This window comes from Macrotis lagotis, chromosome 4 (assembly GCF_037893015.1).
Source record: "Macrotis lagotis isolate mMagLag1 chromosome 4, bilby.v1.9.chrom.fasta, whole genome shotgun sequence".
Taxonomy (NCBI): domain Eukaryota; kingdom Metazoa; phylum Chordata; class Mammalia; order Peramelemorphia; family Peramelidae; genus Macrotis; species Macrotis lagotis.
This window is the reverse complement of record NC_133661.1, coordinates 74,220,271-74,235,593: the sequence shown is the minus strand read 5'-3', so window position 1 is coordinate 74,235,593 and position 15,323 is coordinate 74,220,271. Positions and strand designations below refer to the sequence as shown.

The 15,323-nt window shown below is 38.8% G+C and overlaps 1 protein-coding gene across 1 annotated transcript in view; it reads right to left on the bottom strand.

The window, feature by feature from the left end:
- The window catches only part of LOC141521041 (mitochondrial import inner membrane translocase subunit Tim23), a 23,218-nt gene extending 7,895 nt beyond the window's left edge, over positions 1-15,323 (bottom strand). Inside the window, exons 1-6 of the mRNA XM_074233147.1 lie at positions 15,095-15,323; positions 12,919-12,977; positions 10,008-10,101; positions 9,672-9,756; positions 8,254-8,312; positions 6,847-6,957 (exon numbers count right to left, since the gene is read on the bottom strand). Coding sequence (XP_074089248.1) covers positions 6,847-6,957; positions 8,254-8,312; positions 9,672-9,756; positions 10,008-10,101; positions 12,919-12,977; positions 15,095-15,206 — 520 coding nt within the window. The 5' untranslated portion in view covers positions 15,207-15,323. The remainder of the gene's footprint in view (positions 1-6,846; positions 6,958-8,253; positions 8,313-9,671; positions 9,757-10,007; positions 10,102-12,918; positions 12,978-15,094) is intronic.

The following is a 15,323-nucleotide window of genomic DNA, read 5'->3' as shown; positions in this document are numbered from 1 at the left end:
AACGAAGGAACTGGATCCATTAGTACTATTCTCTTTGAAAGATGAAATCAAAGCCCCTCAAAGGAAAGTAATTAAGTAATTAAGAATTTAATTTATTAACTGTCAGGACAGAAAATGATCTTAGAAAGCATCTAGTCCCACCTCTTTGTTTACAGTTGAGGAAACTAAGGTTTCAAGAGGTAGGGAGGGTGGCATAGTGAATAGAGCTCCAGGTCTAGAGCCAGGAAGATGGGAGTTGGAAAAATGATTCCAAATGTTCATTTCTTCACATCAGAAAGAAGTAATTAGATCCATTGCTTTTTTTTTTGTTGCTGAGTCATTTAAGCACAAACCAGACATTTCCATGTGACTGTCTAACTGGACCTTCCCTCAACATGCCTCAAACTAAGCTCATCATTCATTCACTCAAGCATCCTGCTTTTCCCACATACCTTTTCTTTCTACCATTCTCTTTGCCATCAAACTTATCTTTCTTAATCCAGGAGATTTCAGAAATGTCATCCACAGCCTTTGATAGATTTCTGAACTAATTCTCTTGTCCATTTTTACCGCCACAAGAGTTCAAGCATTCACTGTACTTGAATAAACTTTTACAAATAATTTTCTCATTTCTCTTTCCCCCTAACCATCTGACCCAAGCTGCTGCTTTTCCTATCTCTTGATTTCAAAACTTGTTGTCACCACCACCCACTTCTTTTTGCTTTTCCCTGTCAGGTGACCCTTCTCTTTACCAAGGCCAACTCCTTCATACCCCCCACTCCCCATCCTCTAGATTGCTGCCTCAATCGTGTATCCTGCACACAATCAACTCCAAAGGCCCTAAGTAATCTCACTCGCATCCTATTGTGGCAAGGAAATCCTTTGATAATTCCCTAATTAACTCAACATCTTATTCAACACAACAGCTATTAAAAAACCTTTTCATTCCTCCTCAAACCTTCCACGGTTTCTTCTCCCACCAACAGATAACTTTGCCACTTATTTCACAGAAAAAATTGAGGTCATTCACCAAGAGTTCCCACTTCTTCCCTTCCCATCACACATCATTCTGGTGCTTCCCCCCATTATTTCCTCCTTGATTCTTGGCTCACAAGTGACCTCATTCCATCTCATCTTCTCCAGTAGATTGTGCTATTTATTCCCAATCTTTCAATATTTTTCAGTTTGCTGGTTACTTCCCTGCTATCTACAAACATGCCCAAGTCTCCCCCCCATCCTCAAAAATTCCTCACTTGATCTGTCCATCATCCCATAGTTCCCTTGAGTCTAGACTCCTGAGAAGACTATTTACAATGGGTGCCTCCACTTTCTTTACTCTCATTTTAGGTGGCTTCTGACGTCAACATTCAACTGACATTTATTTACTCCAAAGTTACCAATGTAGCCAGATCTAATGGCCTTTTCTCAATCTGTTATCTTTTCTTTTAATCTTTCTGCAGTCTTTAGCACAGTTAAACACTTTCTTTTCCCCCCATACTCATCTCTCTGCTCTCCCGACTCCTTTCCTACCTATGTATTTTTCAGTCTCTTTTGCTGAATCTTTGTCCAAGACACTGAACTGTGGGTATATGTTCTGGGCCATTTTCTATCAGTCAATAAGCACTTAGTTGTGCTTACTAAGTTCTGGGGATGCAAAAACAAAAACAAAAGGGTCCCTGCTCCCAAGGAGCTTACAGAATAACATGAAGGGTTGACAACCATGTACAAACAAGATGCATACACACAATCTTTAATTGGAGACAATCTCTGGGGGAAGGTACTAGAGTAGTATTAAGGGATAATCAGAAAATTTCATGAAGAAGGTAGGATTTTAGGTGAGGCTTGAAGGGGGAGTCAGGAAGCAGAGAAGAGGGAGAGAATTCCAGGCTAAGTGTCAGGTAGGGATGCTTGTCCTTTGTTCTTAAAGAAGGCCTGACACCAGGGAGGTGATGCCATGACATGCAAGTGAATTGTATTGAATGAGGGGTGAGTAGGGCTGTGCTAAGTCACCAGCCTCACTTTTTCTTCTGGAGCCATCTGGGTCCAGTGGCCTGATATGAATCAGGATGACTGGAGATGTCTTGGATTCAAGGCAGTCGGTATTATGTGACATGCTCAGTCACACAGCTAGTGGTCAAAGAAAAAGGCCAGAATTGGGTGTCTTGTATAAGGAAAAAACAAGGAGGCCAATGTCATTGATTAATGAGTTACCTGGGAGTAAGGTAGGGGGAGACCAGGTTGGTTTTTTTGGCAAGGCAGTGGGGTTAAGTGGCTTGCCTAAGGTCACACAGGTAATTAAGTGTCTGAGGCCAAATTTGAACTCAGGTCCTCCTGGCTCCAGGGCCAGTGCTCTATCCACTGCACCACCTAGCTGCTCCCAGGAGCCTAGGTTGTGAAGAGCACTTTAGGAAGATAAATTTTACAACTAAGTAATAAGGGATTAAAGAAAAGAAAGCTCTCGGAAAATGGTCTCAATCTTTTCTTTTTAAAAAATCTTTATTCATTCATTTTGAATTTTACAATTTCCCCCATCTTGGTTACTTCCCCCCATCCTCTCAGAAGGCAATCTGTTAGTCTTTACATTGTTTCCATGGTATACACTGGTCTAAAGTGAATGTGCTGGGTCTCAATCTTTTCAGTGAAATAAAAGGCAAGGTTCTCATCTGAGATGGGGGTGAGGGACCATGGCAGTAGGAGGAAGAGTTAAAAGGTTTGAAATAAGTGCTGTGGTGAACAGGATGGTAGGTTCATTAGGGAGATGTACAGGACTGCTCTGCCAGGTGAGGGCCACACACTGAGGTTACGTAACAAATCTGTAGTGGATTCAGTTTTGTAATTTTTCTCAAGATTTGTTCAGCAGCATGTAAAGAGGGAAGACAGAAAATAGTGGGAATAATCCAAGATTCAGATTTGATGGTCAAGATCTTTAACAGAGTAATGGGGCAAGGGACTTAAGAAGCCACTGTGGAGCTGAAATGGTTTGTGCCAAGGAATCAAGATGGGAAAGGAAGGAGTACAACTAGTATGGGGGTAAAGACCTGGGAAAGAACTGAGGGGTTGGGGAATGGCAGTTACAATAAAGATGAAGAATAAGGTTTGGGGTTGCAAAAGAAAGGGAAGTAGAATGCAACAAATTGTGATCAGATGAGGGAATTTCAGAATTCAAAAACCTACAACCATTGTGCATGACCATCTTTGTATATAGATGTGGTAGTGTGGAGGAGTAGGTAACTGAAAATAAATTGGCAAGTAAAATGTTAGGGTTTTGGAGGAAGTCAACACACACACACACACACACACACCCACCCACCACGTTCAAGTCCCCAGTATGACAAGACAGTCATGGGAAGGAGTCAGGCACTGAACAGAGGAAGGAAAAACTTTGGTACAGAATACCTCAGTGCCTGAACTAGATTGAATGGCCTGCTCATGTCTCTAACCCCTCCACTTAGATACCCCATTTAGCTATCAAAGGAATCCAAAGGACAGATCTGACCAGGTTACTTGAGCTGCCTGTGCCTGTGACTCTGTTTCCTCCAAGATCAAAGACAAAATTCTGTTTGGCTTCTTAAAGTTTCCATAACCTGTGATTTTCCTCAATTTCCCCTATGTGCTATGTGATCCAGAGACACTAGCTTCCTTGATGTGTTCCAACAAGGCATCTTCAAATTTGCTTCAGTTTTAATCCCACCTCCCACCTGCAGGAAGTCTTTCTCAGTGCTTCTTAGGCTAGTGACTTCCCTTTGTTCTGGTTTGTCATTTGTAATTTTTGCATCTTGTTTCCCAAGTAGAATGTGAGCTCCTTGAGGATGGGGGTTGCTTTGATCTTTCTTTCAGTAAGGGCTACTAATTATGTTTTGACAGGTTTCTATGGTATAAAGTATAAATTCCCTCTGTTGAGCTCGGATGTTCTTTACAACTTGGTCCACTCTAACTCTCTTGACTCACTGGACATCATTCCTCCTTCCACACTGGTCTTCTTTCACTTTACATACACACAGACACGCACCACTTTCTTTTTCATCTCTTGGCTTCTGTCTTGGTCTAATCTCAAGGACCAACCCTTCTTCCCTTTGCCTCACAGAGACCCACCTCAAATACAGCTGTTGTAATACAGCCTCCCCTGATTTTCCCAGTTGAAGCAATTTCTTACTCATGTGATCTCAAAGTATTTATCATTGTTGTATTATATTTGTTAATCTACATTTGATCACTAACCCTGACAGATTTCTGAGTAGAAACCTTGTCTTCATATCTCTTCTAGCTCTATGCATTACATGGAATAGTTTAAAAATATCTCAAATATGAATTATTGAAGTTCCTTCTTAATTTAAACAATGTTTTTTTTTTTTACTCCTCACTAATAAAACTAACCTTAATGATTCCCTCAAGGAAAGAAGATTTTAAACAAAAAAGGGTATTAACTGAAATTAATCTTCATTAGGCTTTTAATTGAAATTCCAATGTCAAAATAAATCTGTTATTTTTTAATTATATTTTGGCCTTGTGGCCCAGGTTAGAGATAACTACAGTCAAAGGAAATGACAGAAAGGGAAAATCAAACATCTTAGAAACTTTTCAAGGAGCCTGTCACAAGAATTAGCATATTTGAACAGATGTGAAACTTTGGACCAGCAACTCAAATCTCCAGATCCTCTCCTGGGCTTGGGATGGTGGTTGTGTAGAGGTATTTGGAGACACTCCCCACCATCATTAAAACTCCAAGGAGCTCCTTCCCTCTTTTTTGGACTTCTTGGGTGATTTCATGGAAGGGTTGCTAAGAGTCCACTTCTTAATTATTTTAGTAGGCAGCTCTTTCCTATTAGATATCTCCCCCAAAAGTATGTTCGACAAAGTTCTATCATTAGGTTTTCAGGGTTAACAATCTACTGTTGAATATGTAGATTATGGGGTAACTAGGTGCTGCAGTGGCTAGAGCAGAGGCCCTGGGGTCAGCAGGACCTAAATTCAAATCTGCTCCCAGACACTTAATATTTACCTAGTTGTGTGACCTTGGCCAAGTCACTTAGCCCTAGTGCCTTACAAAAACAAACAAAAATGAAGATTATCCTACAGTCTAATTCTTGAGCTGAGCATCAGTGAAAGCTATTGGTTCCACTCCACTGTTGATAGTCAACCTACAATTTTGATCTCTGGTTGTCTTACCTTTTAATTAGAATGCCATAGCTTTGGATTTCTTATGAGATCAGTCAAAATACATCTATTTATTAGACCATTAAACACAAATGCACTAAATGGTGACAAGTATCAACAGTTTAAAAGTAATGTTCATGGGGCGGCTAGGTGGTGCAGTGGATATAGCACCGGCCCTGGAGTCAAAAGTAATGTTCATTAGGAATCAGACTAAAAATAATGTATGTTAGGAATTAGATGGGTGCTTTCCTGTTGACTAACATTACTCATCTGAAGCAAATGCTTTTCATTTATTAAAGAAATACTTTCTAACACCAGAGCTAATGCTGACAAATGATTAGTAGAATAAAGAAAGAAAACCTGTCTCCTTTGCCATAACACTTTTGTAGACATGAGTCTTTAATGGACTGCTGACATCTACACAATCTTGTGTCAAAGAATTCAGCCAAACTCTTAAGTCAGACATATTACTTAAAATTGATTTTTTTTTTTTTTTTTTTTTGGTTTTTGCAAGGCAATGGGGTTAAGTGGCTTGCCCAAGGCCACACAACTAGGTAATAATATTAAGTGTCTGAGGCCGGATTTGAACCTGGGTACTCCTGACTCCAGGGCCCATGCTCTCTCCACTGCTCCACCTAGCCACCCCACTGATCAGAAAACACTTCCTTAAAGATATGGAGCCATTCTTAAGTTCTTTTATAGTTAGACCAAAGAGCAAACTTAATACAAGTAACTTAACAAACTGATGATGATAAGGGGACAAAGGAACAAACACACTAGGAAACTACCTTAATGAGACAACACTTAGTTTCCTTATCAAGTCAAGAGCTATGACAGTCAAAGTCAAAACAGAATCAGACCCAAATTAGTTAAATAATCCCAAGGCAAAGAATGAAATCAAGAGGACAAAAGTGAAAAGTGTGAAATTTATAAATTTTAAAAAATATGCAAATTTCATTGTCAAGGTCAGTGGAGCCAAAATATTTGTCCTCTAGCATCAAAGTCCTAGCATAATGAGAATGGGAGATAAATGATGGAGTCTTGGAATGTGTGTGTTATCCTTTCTTATTCATGATCTAGGACAATAATGTAGGCTGACTTTTCCAGAGGCCCAGCACTGCTAAATGCTTTATCTGAAGAAACGTGGAGAAAAACTACTGTATTTCAAAGGACTAATTGATGTGTTGAAACCAGTATCACTGGAGATTACTACATTCCTCTTCAGGATGCCTGGCTGACTTTTAGACTTTCTAGAAACTTATTCTATCCCTGAATCTCATTTTGTAAATATACCTGTCCTCTGTGACTTTGCTACTCCTCTTCTGCCTCTGCCCCCTAGCACAGTTCTCTTTTAAGTGCAGTTCAGCATTCTTAAATAGAAAGGGAAACTCCCTGAGGGTAGGAACTGGATTGGCTTATTTGCAGAGCTTTTGCCACAGTGCTTGTAACAAAGTCAGCTCTAGATCTGACCTGGAATAGTAACTCCACTAATGGGAACACAGATCCAGCAAAGGATAGAAAAAAACAGTGTGAGACCAACAATCAGCTGTGCTAATCACATGGGAATGAGAATATCATATCCTCTTTTGTTCCATAAATAGCCTAAAGTCTGAAGTTTATGACAATGACCATACAATTTGCTTCCTGAAAGTTGCAGACAGTTTTACATCAGATGATTCTAAACTCAATTCTGAAAGTGAAGTCAGTACCCACCTGTGCATTTATACAACATTCCTGTCATGGTTCCAGCTGCTACTGTATTGATGTCATCTTCTGCACCTCTTGTTTTTTCTATGACAACACCAAATGCGCTATAGAGCAGAGCTGGGAATGGAATGGAAATGAACAATGAAATACCAGAGCAATCACACATATATTTTTTACTTTCAAAGCTCTAATGATGGCCTTATTTGTTTTTCTTAATTCTGTCCAAAGGATGATTCTGGAAACAAGGTAGCTCTTTGGGTCTGAAACAGGTAGCTAAAATATTCTTATCTAATGTAAAAGAATCTCACACTTTTTTTGTTTAACTTTTCTGTATAAGCTTCTCTGAACATTATATCCTTAAGTAGTCTCTCTTACTCATTAATAATTATTCCTAGATTTATCTTTATGCTTTCAGAAAAGCTCAGTAATGGTACCATAAACAAAGGATTTTGAGGCTTTCACATAGGCACATAAGCACCACTGATTAACCACCATTATCATTCACTCCAACCTACCTAAAAATGTCAAACTCTTGGTAATCTATAAAGGAACTGTTTCCTTATAATGTTTAGTCCTTGTCAGTAGGCGACATGCCAGTGCAATCTAATCCGGTAAATAGAACATGCTGCTAGGAAAACACAGAGGGAAGGCTTGATTAATGTATCACATCTCACAATAGGACCTTGAACTCTTCTTAAACATAACAAACCTTTTTGGTTTGAACTGACTTATTTATTAATGGGGGCTAAGACTTCAATTTCCTTCTTCAGTTTCTGGGTATTTCACTAGCTGTCCTTCATATCTGGAACACTTTTTTCCTAGACTCTCTGTTGATTTCCCTGATTTCCTTAAGTCCTGACTAAAATCCTATCTTTTACAGGAAAGAAAGCCCTTCCCAACCCCTCTTAATTCTAGAGTTGTCCTCTTAATTCTTTCCTGTCTTTAGCTTTCTTGCTACATATTTGTTTATATACTGACTCTTCTATTGGATTGGACGGTCCTTGAGGACAGACTGTCTTTAGCTTCTCTTTGTATTCCCAGTGTTTGGAACAATGTCTGGAACAGTAGGCATTTAATAAATGTTTACTGACTGATTTTCTGTTTACACAGGGAAAATGTGTAAACCACCAGTGGAGCTGAAGGTGATATTTAAAATTATTTTCCTTATGCAATTCTTGACTTTTCTCTCAGAAAAAATAAATATAAAGAAAAACAGAGGGGGGGGGGAGGAAAGGGACAGTGAGGGGTGGAAGGGGAGAGAGAAGCAAAGAGAAGAGAGAAAGACAGAACACACATTCGAGCATGCAGCACTTGTGATTTTAGTTTCTCTAATTGCATTATTAAACTAAAAAAACTAAAAAAAAAACTAAAAAAAAAAGTCATTTTTAAACTTCAAATGAGGAAACTACTTACCCAGAGAGCCCAGAGTGTTAGCCCAGAGTGCCCCTTGCCTGGTTACCATATTCAAAATCCTATTAGGAAAGAGAGAAAAAATATCACTTATTTTGGAGAACTCAAATATCAGGTCCATTAGAAATGTGAAATTACATGGATTTGATCCTCACTATTCTCTTTTTTAAAATCAGTGTCTAAATTGACATATCTATTAAAGAAGGTCTCACAATGGCATTCATAGTAACTATGTCAGCTATCAAAAACATTTCAGTCTACCCAGGAATTGAAGAAAGTCCCTTTAAAAAAACCCATAGTCTTTGACTCGTAGTCATTAAAGCAAGAATCAACTGTATTTTTAAAATCTGTCTTATACAAATTATTACCTATTATTATGAGAACCTTGATTGGATTACTTTTTTTTATATTAAAAAGTAGGATCAAGAGATGAGTAGTCAGTTTGAGGTAAATAGTCAAAATGGCTTCTCAGCATACTCTCAAGGAAGCACAGTTCCCCTTTATGCTTGCTGATACCAGGAATCACCAGAACAGTGAAGGTGGCAACCAGATCATAAGGAGAGTCTATTATATTACATTTCAAGACAGTCTTCAACATTCATTTTTTTAAAATTTTGAGTTCCAAATTTTTCTCTCTCCTTCCCAAGACAGCAATCTGATACAGGTTATACATGTGCAATCAAGGAAACATATATTCACATTAGTCATGCTGTGAAAGAAGAAATAAAACAAAAGGGAAAAGACACAGACACAGAAAACAATATGCTTCTTCAATCTACATTTAGACTACATAGTTCTTTCTCTGGATGTATATAACATTTTCATTTGTGAATTTCTGAAATTTAGACAAAATATTAAAAAATAAAACCAAAATTAACTGTGATAAAGCTGAAATGTAAGAAAACTTATTTTATGAATTGTTAGGTTACAAATCTACTCCATATGATTTTGTTTTTAATATAACACATTTCACTTTAAAGTTTTAACAGTACTTTCACATTTTTAATTTCATCTCATATATGCTTGTAAAAACCACCTTTGTAAAAATTCTATTATAATGATAAAAGATTATGACATTATTTCAAGTTGCTCTAATTTGTTTTAAGGCCTCCTTCATTCTGAATGCAACTATTGTAAATGACTTTCCCACATAAGCTGAATTCTTTAAATTAATATCTGAATAAAAAAGAAAAGAGTCATTCTTGTTACATGTTGTGAAAGCAAAGATGGCTTTCAAGGAAATGACCTTCAGGAAGTTTCAGGGTCTTAACACAAGTACTAACAAAACTAGGTCATTTACTGCCCTCTGCTGGCTGAATTTAAAACAAATTATTTTTTTTTTATATAGCAACCCTAGCGAAGTTTTGAATAAACATAAGAGAAAAATCTGAACAAAGTTTAAGCATTTAAGTAAGACTTACTGTACATTTCTTGGTTTGGACCAGGACATCTTTCGTGTTTCCTTTAATCCTAGCCTCAAACCATTCACTGCTCCAAATGCAGCTCCTTAAAAAAACCCCATAATAACAATTACTGTACAACGAATCCAGAGTTAATGCCACTACTTCAAAACTTGTAACAGTAAAAAAAAAAATGAGCTTGAATAAATGTCTTTTACAGAAAATGCAATCACTTTTAAAATTACACTGTACTGTTAGAAGAAAAATTCACCAAATTTTCTTTATAATTACCTTTCTAACCTAATCACCTCATTGCCCTAAAATACAAAGCAATCAAACATGGAATTGTATATCTACCTGTTATACAGCATCCTCCAATGGTAAAAAATGCCAATTCAAACCTGCCCCGTGTTTTATTGGCTCCAGTGGGTAAAATAAATTCATCTGTGTCCTAAAAGGTAAAAACAAAGCCAAATTTTATTCTATGTCTGTATATATACTAATTGTCAAACTCCTTTGTGATATTTCATCAGAAATCTTGAAAGAACACAAAATTTTAATTAAACTAAATCTAACTACACAATTATCCCACTTATTTGGGGATCAGATTTCTGATAACTTAAATTGCATGGAATCCTGAATGAAGGAAAGCAAAATAAGCAAAATACTTAATTTGTTTTGTTTAATGATACTTGTTTACAAGGAGGGTTCAGATGTGGAACAGTAAAGAAAGTGAAATCAATGTGAAGAAAAGATCAGGGGAAATCTGGGTTCAAAACCCACAGCTGACTCTTACTGTTTTTTTTTTGTTTTTTGTTTTTTAGAGTGAGAGAAGTTGTACATTTTATTCAGGAACCTTGCAAGATACACCTTATAAGATAAGGGTACCTCACTCCTAGGCGTGAGGCAGTAGTCAGGTAATTTATTGTCCTCAGAAACTCTTTTCCCTCCCTCTTGGATGTTCATAGGCTCTCAGAGTTTGAGTTACAATCTAAAAGGTCCATCCATTCCATGATATGCCCCTAATATGATCCCCCCCCACATCATCCACGGCATGATATATTAAAGAACCCCAATCATCACAGGGGGTGTGTGGGTTAATATTCAATTACCTAATTGGGCAAACTCAGTAGCATTAGGTCAAGATCTCTAGGTCTCTCTTGACCATTGGGGTTTGGTATCCCTGGAATGGGATTAGGAAAACTCTTCCAGTCTTGTGACTGGACGAGCCATTCCCACTTTCTAATGATTCCCTAAGGTTCCCCTCCACACCCTGTGAAGACCAACACCCTACATTTCTCACAACTCCCTGACTCTTACTGTTCTAAGCCATTCATTTAATCTGTCTGAAGCTCAATTTTCTTGTCTCAAATAGGGATTATAGCAATTTTAAGTACTTGATTTACATGGTTTTTATAAAGATGAAATAAAATAATCTACTTAAGGTGACCTATAAACTTAAATCTACTACATAAATGTAATTTATTATTATTTCTATTAATAAATGTTATTAGAGGCAGGGAAGACTATTAGTACTGAGAAACAATTACAAGGAAAAGTTATTATATGAAGAACACCATATTTGAAGTTGCAGAAGATATAAAGACACAAAGATTTTCTTTTATTTATTCATTCATTCATCAAACATTTATTTAGAGACTCCTATGTATACATTATACAGTGTTTTAAAACTGAAAATGCAGAGCCAAGACTATTAAAAACCTTCAATGTAAAGTCATTTAAGTGCAGAATCAAAGAACCTTATCCAATTCAAAGTAGAGGACATCATGATATTGTAACAAAATAAAATGATGTTCACAGAATTTCCAAGTTACAGAACCAAATAGGATTTCAACAGCTTTTTAGTTCAACCCATAAGAATAAGGAATCTTCATTATAACATATCTAGGAGTTCATGGAGCCTCTATTTGACTCACTCCCAAGGCATTACATTTCACATATGGATTCCTAATTTTTTTTCTGACATCAAGTCTAAAGTTGCCTCTCTGCAATTTCCAACAATTTCTTCCTGGTCTCTGTTGCCAAATAGAAACAACTAATCCCTCTTCATCTGTAGCTACCTGAAGGAAGCTACTGTTCCCTCTTTTTCAGCTTAAACATCCCAATTTCCTCCAATTTATCTTTTTATGACATGGTCTCAAATATTTTTTTTTTTTAGTTTTTTTGCCAAGGCAAAAGGGGTTAAGTGGCTTGCCCAAGGCCACACAGCTAGGTAATCATTAAGTGTCTGATACCGGATTTGAACCCGGGTACCCCTGACTCCAAGGCCGGTGCTTTATCCACTACGCCACCTAGCCGCCCCTCAAAGATTTTTTTTTTTAATAACTTATTTTCCTCTGGACCTCCCTCAGTTTATATAACAATGTCCTTCAACAATCTGGAATTATCTTGCAGAGAATTATATCACATTTTTAAACAAGAATTCCATACAACATAGGTAAAAAAAACTAAAAAAAAAAGTTTTGTCGTGTAAAAGGGGGATCAATTAACTATTAACTCTAGCAGTCCTAAGGGATGGGTGATGGACTCAAGATACAGAATGGGACACATACTTAATAGTACTCCCCCCACCCCAATTACATGTAAAGATAGTTTTCAATTTCCATTTTGGTGAGATTTTGAAATGTTTCAAAGTTTTTTTTTCTTCCCTCCCAAAGACAGCAAGCAATCCGATATAGGCTACACATATACAATCACATTGCAAATTTATTATATACTTTATCAAAGTCTAGTGGTTTCACATTTAATCTTCATTTCCTATTTCACTTTGGATATAGTTATATTCTTGTAGAATTCAGAATTTTTTGTAAAATTCCCATAATTCTTGGCTAAAATTTTAAACTCATTCATAGACAGCAGTCAGATAAATGAAATCTATCATTCCAGTTGTTTTATGAACAGCTATCTCATAAGCCACTCTGTGTCTGTGTTTGTGTGTGTGTGTGTGTGTGTGTGTGTGTGTGTGTGTGTAATCCCAAGACTATATTGTAACAGGACAGATTCAGAGGTGAATAAGATTATCTCTTCCAAACACACCTCACTGTGCAGATGATCAAACTGAGATCCATAGAAATTAAGAAATTTGACAGAGGCCAGCAAAGTAGTAAATGGCACAGCCAGATGCATCCCCAAGTCCTTTAACTCTAGATCTTTCTTTGCAATACAACATGCTAGGTTTTTTAAAGGTGAGAAAATAATAAAATCAGGCAGAATTCTAGGATAATATAATATTTCAACCTATTCTTACCTGTATAAGATATCTGGGGTCCACATTTAAATATGGAGACAGAGGACTCATACCAGTAACTAGAAGAAAAGAGGTATTTTATATTAAACAGAAAAAATGAAACAGATACAAAATAAGTCAATTCTTGAGTGAAAAAGAGGCATTGGGGGTGGCTAGGTGGCGTAATGGATAAAGTACCGGCATTGGAGTCAGGGGTACCCGGATTCAAATCTGGTCTCAGACACTTAATGATTGCCTAGGGATGTGGCCTTGGGCAAGCCACTTAACCCCATTTGCGTTGCTAAAAAAATGTTCTGATACATTTTTTTCTTTACAAATCAATTATTTTTTGGGAGTAATCTATCAATCCAAACCATGCTCCCCCATCCTACTCTAGGTACCTATTAGGCATAAATATCTGATAACAAAATGTGATAATGCACAGAACATTCTGTCTTCGATTGTCTCTTGACTATGCTATATAAGCTGAGCAGTATGTCTTATTATTGTTCTCTGGAATCATCAGGTTTTTCAATTACTCAAAAATTAAAAGCCTTGTAGCTATCTTTTCATTATGTACATTGGTTTTGCTCATTTTACTCAGAATCAGTTCATGAAAATCTAGTGTTTCTTTCAATTTTTCAGGTTCATCCCATACACATTTTGCTACTCCAAGTAATGCTCTAAAGAACAGTTTGTTATACATTGGATCCTTGTTGTTTATTTCCTTGGGGTAGTAGTGGAAACAATGGTCAAAGAAATACATTAGTAGCTTTCCACCAAAAGCCTATCAGGGAGCCTATCTCTCCTAAGTGCTCCCAATATTGATAGATTCCATTTCTAGTCATCTTTTGACATCTTACCGTGTGAGTTAAAATCTCCTAATTGTCACAATTTGTATTTTTTTTACCATTAGTGATTTGAAACATGTTTCTTTCTGACCAGTGACAATTTGTATTTTTTTTCCCTTTGAACACAGCATATCCTTTGAACTAGCTAAGAGGAAAAGTCTTTGTGTTATATATTTGTATCACCTCCCTATAAATCTTGGTTATCAGAATTTCATTAGTTTTTGGGTTAGAGATTAGACTTGGGATTTCTTAGGAGGGGAAACAATTCTAGAACAAAGACGGAAGAAATGTAAATTGGAAGAGGAGTTATTAATCATGTTACAATAAATTCTTAGGATCACACACAAAAAAGGACACTAGTCCCAAATCCATCTTTTTTAAAAATTTACTTAAGGCAGTGGGGTTAAATGACTTGTCCAAAGTCAGGCAGCTAGGGAATGACTATTTTTTTTGTTTTTTTAGGTTTTTGCAAGGCAAATAGGGTTAAATGGCTTGCCCACGGCCACACAGCTAGGGAATTAAGTGTCTGAGGCCGGATTTGAACTCAGGTACTCCTGACTCCAGGGGGTCGGTGCTCTATCCATTGCTCCACCTAGCTGCCCTTAAATCCATCTTTAGAGGAACCTGGTTCTTGGTTCAACTTATTTTCTTAAACATAATCCAATTAAGTCAAGGAAATAAGACAAGCATAGTTCCCGATCTTTCACTCCCCAGAACCAACCCTCGTCAGAGATACTGTGGTAAAGTCACAGCATTTCCTTTTGCCTCAGTTTCTTCATGGGGTTCTGCCCCTGGCAGGTTGTGTGGAAGAAGGGCAAGTTATTAAATTACAGGATCGTGAAGACCCTCTCCCAGTCCACCTTCAGGTCCAACGTCACCCTTTCCCATAGCCGACCACCTCTCTGGAAACACGACTGAAAGGCCACATTCGGGGCCTCCACCCCCCACTTACGTAAGCCTCCTTTTGGACCCTCAAAACGCCCCCCCAAACTCCTCCACCGCTTTCGGCACGGAGCTGGAGGCAGCCTGAATGCTCCTCGCCTCGGGGTGTGGAGAGGCCGGACGCGGCCCCCCCGCCTCCAGTCGGCCGGCACGTGTTCCCATAGCGGCCGGCTGGGCTCGGTGGGCGCGAGGGACCCCAAGCTCCTCCGACGCCCCGGGATTTGGGGGGCAGTGGGATCAGGGAGAGCCCCCCCGGGTGTCCTGAACCCTTCGCGCTCCTTCCATTCGGCCTCCCTGCCATTCCCAACGCCGCCTCCCCCATCTCCCCCCGTGGGGCGAGGGCAGGGAAGCGTCGGACGCCCCCCACCGCCGGCGGGCCCGGGGGCCTCGGGCCCAACACTCACGGGGGACTCCGGCCAGATCTGCGTTCGAGTAGCTCATGCCGGCGCCGCTCCCGCCGAAAAACCCCGCCAGGCCTCCCGGGCTCCTGTTGCCGTTGCCTCCGCCGCCCTCCATGCCTCCCGCTCCTTCCTTCCCGGCCGCTGCCCGAGGTCTCCTCTTCGGGCCGCCGCCCGGCCTCTCGCTGGAGGGGCCGCCGCTTCCACCGGCCCTGCCGCCGCCGCCGCCGCCGCC